Genomic DNA, 3,064 nt, shown 5'->3' with positions numbered 1-3,064 from the left:
GTCGCGTTCACTACTCCCTGCGCTTTAATAAACGGTAAATACATTTCAGCATTAAAAAACGCGTTTCAGGTTTCATTTAACGTAACCTTCAATATTCCCTCTCCTACGCCTTGCCGTTTTCCTGCTCCTGGAAGTCAGGGGAAGTTTCACTCTCTCGGTGTTGGTTTTTCCGCGTTTCTTATCTTTCGTTCAATTTTTGTTCATTTTTGTTCGGTTTTCGTCGTTTTCTGTTCGTTTTTGAAACCCCTCTTACGGAAAACCCATGTATTTTTTGTTCGGTTTTCGTTCGTTTTGTTTTCGCTTTTCGTCTGTTTTTTTCGGTTTTCGTCAAAATTTTAGGTCCAAAAGAAATTTTTTGCTCGCGTTCTCTGTCGTAAAAACTTCTTTCGTGCTAAATTTTTCTTTCGTTAAAAAAAAACTTCTTGCTCGCGTTTGTCCATTCAAAAAAAATTATCACTCGCGTTTTTTTAATAAAATAATTTTCATTATTATTAAAATCTTTTTTTTCAGATGCAGGAGATGAGAAGGGAGACAGCGTACTTCAGGGCAGCCAATGAGTGGCTGCGTTGGGAGGACGAGGAGGGCGAGATTCTTGATGGCGAAGATATCTTCGCCATCAGAGCCCTTCATGCCAGGGCGGAGCGCTGGTTGTCATATGCAGAGTACGGGGCTTACATGGTAAGTCTCTCTCTCTCTCTCTCCCCCCCCCTCTCTCTCTCTCTCTCTCCCACACACACACACACACACAAACAGCGTTGGCTGGCGAGTGAGCACATTTGATCCGGGCTCATTTTCGGTGGCATTAGATGACCATCCCATTGCTGGTGCAAATGCGACTGCGAAGGCACAGGACATTATGAGGAAGGTGACTAAACCCTGCGATGCCACTATGACGAGGAAACGAACCACGAATCGACATCCACCGGTGTACTGGTGGAATGAGACCATCGCTGTGTTGCGGAAGGAGTGTAATGCAGCAAGGAGGTCAGCTCAGCGTGGTAGGAAAAGTCCTAACTTCCAGGAGTTAGAGATGAAGTACAAGAAGGCACGGCGGAAGCTCAGCAAAGCCATCAAGTACAGCAAGAGACAATGCTGGAGCGAGCTCCTTAGCGAGGTAGAGAACGATCCGTGGGGGAGGCCCTACAAGGTGGTGATGACAGGACTCAAAAGTCAATCAATGCCATCACCATCGTGCCCGGTGCTCCTGAACAGAATTGTGGAGACGCTGTTTCCGAGTCAACCGGAATTTCACAGCAATACTGAGCAATGGGAAACAGAAATTGTTCCGAAGATCACCAGAGAAGAGCTGATGGAGGCCTGCAAAAGAGTGGGAAACTCCAAAGCTCCAGGGCTGGATGGAATTCCAAACGTCGCGTTGAAACTGGCCATCCACACGATACCAGAGCAGTTCCTGGATGTTTACAACGAGTGCCTCAGAGAAGGCATCTTCCCGGCCGCCTGGAAGCAGCAGAGGTTGATACTGCTCCCAAAGGGGAATAAACCACCGGACGAACCTTCATCCTACCGTCCTCTCTGTATGCTCGATACTGCGGGTAAGATTCTCGAGCGTATCATTCACCAGAGGATAGAAGCTGCAGTGGAACCCATGCTTGCCAAAAATCAGTACGGTTTCCGGAGAAGCCGATCCACACTCGATGCCATCAACCTGGTCGTCGAAACGGCGAGGGAAGCGATTGCAGGGGAACGATGGCTCAATGGCACCAAGGAGTACTGTTTAGTAGTGACACTGGATATCAAGAATGCCTTCAACTCAGCCAGGTGGGACTACATAATAGAGGCTTTTGACAAATTGGAAGTACCAGGATACCTGCAGAGAATGGTCAACAGCTATTTCAGCGGAAGGGTCCTTAAGTACGACATAGAGTCCGGCCCCAGGAAGTACAAGGTGACAAAAGGAGTACCCCAAGTGTCAGTACTGGGTCCTCTCTTGTAGAACACCATGTACGATAGGCTGCTAAAGTTGAATATGCCCTGGCGGACCAAGTTGGTGGTATTTGCGGATGACGTGGCAGTGGTCATTGTTAGGAAGCACCTGGAGGACATGAAGCGCGTTTTCAGCACAACGTTCGAGACGATCCGCGGCTGGATGGATTCTGTTGGACTGAACTTAGCGGAACAGAAGACAGAAGCCGTATTGATCACCAGCAGGAAGAAGATCGAGACGATCACGCTGCGAGTTGGGTCTTGTGAAATCACGTACCAGCCATTCATTCGATACCTGGGGGTAATGATTGATACACGACTTAACTTCAAGCAGCAAGCGGAGCACGTGAAGACCAAGGCATCGGGCGTCAGATCCACCTTATCACGCCTCATGCCTAACATCGGGGGACCTAAGCAAAGAAGACGAGCACTGTTGTCCTCAGTGACTACTTCAGTGCTCACATCTGCTATTCCCATTTGGGGAGACGTTCTACGACTACAAGAAGCACGACGCAAAATCGCACCAATCTATCGACTTAGTGCCCTTAGAGTTGCAAGTGCTTTTCGGACAGTTTCTGAAGACGCGGTGTGTGTCATCGCAGGATTGTTGCCCATTCAGGTTTTGGCTGAGGAGCGAGGATCGCTGTATAAGCGGAAACGAGCGCTCGCATCGGAAATGATAAGCACCGAAGAACTGACGTCTGAGGAGAGGCGAAACAGCTTAAACCGATGGCAGGAGAAGTGGAAAAATTCGACCAAGGGAAGATCATCTATCGTCTAATTCCACATGTAGCCGCGTGGGTAAGTCGAACTCATGGCGAAGTCAACTACTACCTGTGCCAAATGCTTTCAGGGCACGGGTGCTTTAGAGAGTATCTACATAAATTCAAACATGAAGATTCTTCAGAGTGTTCCACATGCACAGGAGTGAACGAGAACGCAGAGCATGTGTTTTTCAGCTACCCCCAATTCAGTGACATGCGAAATACTTGGGAGTCGGAGCTCGGAAAGGGAGTTTCACCCGAGGATCTAGTGGAAGCAATGCTGTCATCACAGGCAGCCTGGGACGCAACGAGCAACTTCGCGGCAGAAGTCATGAAGGAGTCCTAATCACACACAT

The 3,064-nt window shown here is 48.6% G+C and overlaps 1 protein-coding gene across 1 annotated transcript; it reads left to right on the top strand.

Annotated features, from left to right (window-relative positions):
* The first annotated feature begins 2,248 nt into the window (after positions 1-2,248).
* LOC107044250 lies at positions 2,249-2,725 on the top strand. The gene has a single exon (XM_015266055.1). It carries the CDS (start codon positions 2,249-2,251, stop codon positions 2,723-2,725), a length of 477 nt encoding a protein of 158 aa, XP_015121541.1.
* The last annotated feature ends 339 nt before the right edge of the window (positions 2,726-3,064 follow it).

This window comes from Diachasma alloeum, unplaced genomic scaffold (genome assembly GCF_001412515.2).
Source record: "Diachasma alloeum isolate Michigan unplaced genomic scaffold, Dall2.0 Dall_scaffold_00701, whole genome shotgun sequence".
NCBI classification, from domain to species: domain Eukaryota; kingdom Metazoa; phylum Arthropoda; class Insecta; order Hymenoptera; family Braconidae; genus Diachasma; species Diachasma alloeum.
The sequence above is the reverse complement of the archived record's forward strand: the minus strand, read 5'-3'. Positions and strand labels throughout refer to the sequence as shown.

Coding starts and splice junctions, on each gene's coding strand:
- LOC107044250 (XM_015266055.1), top strand. CDS start 2,249: ATGATTGATACACGACTTAACTTCAAGCAGCAAGCGGAGCACGTGAAG.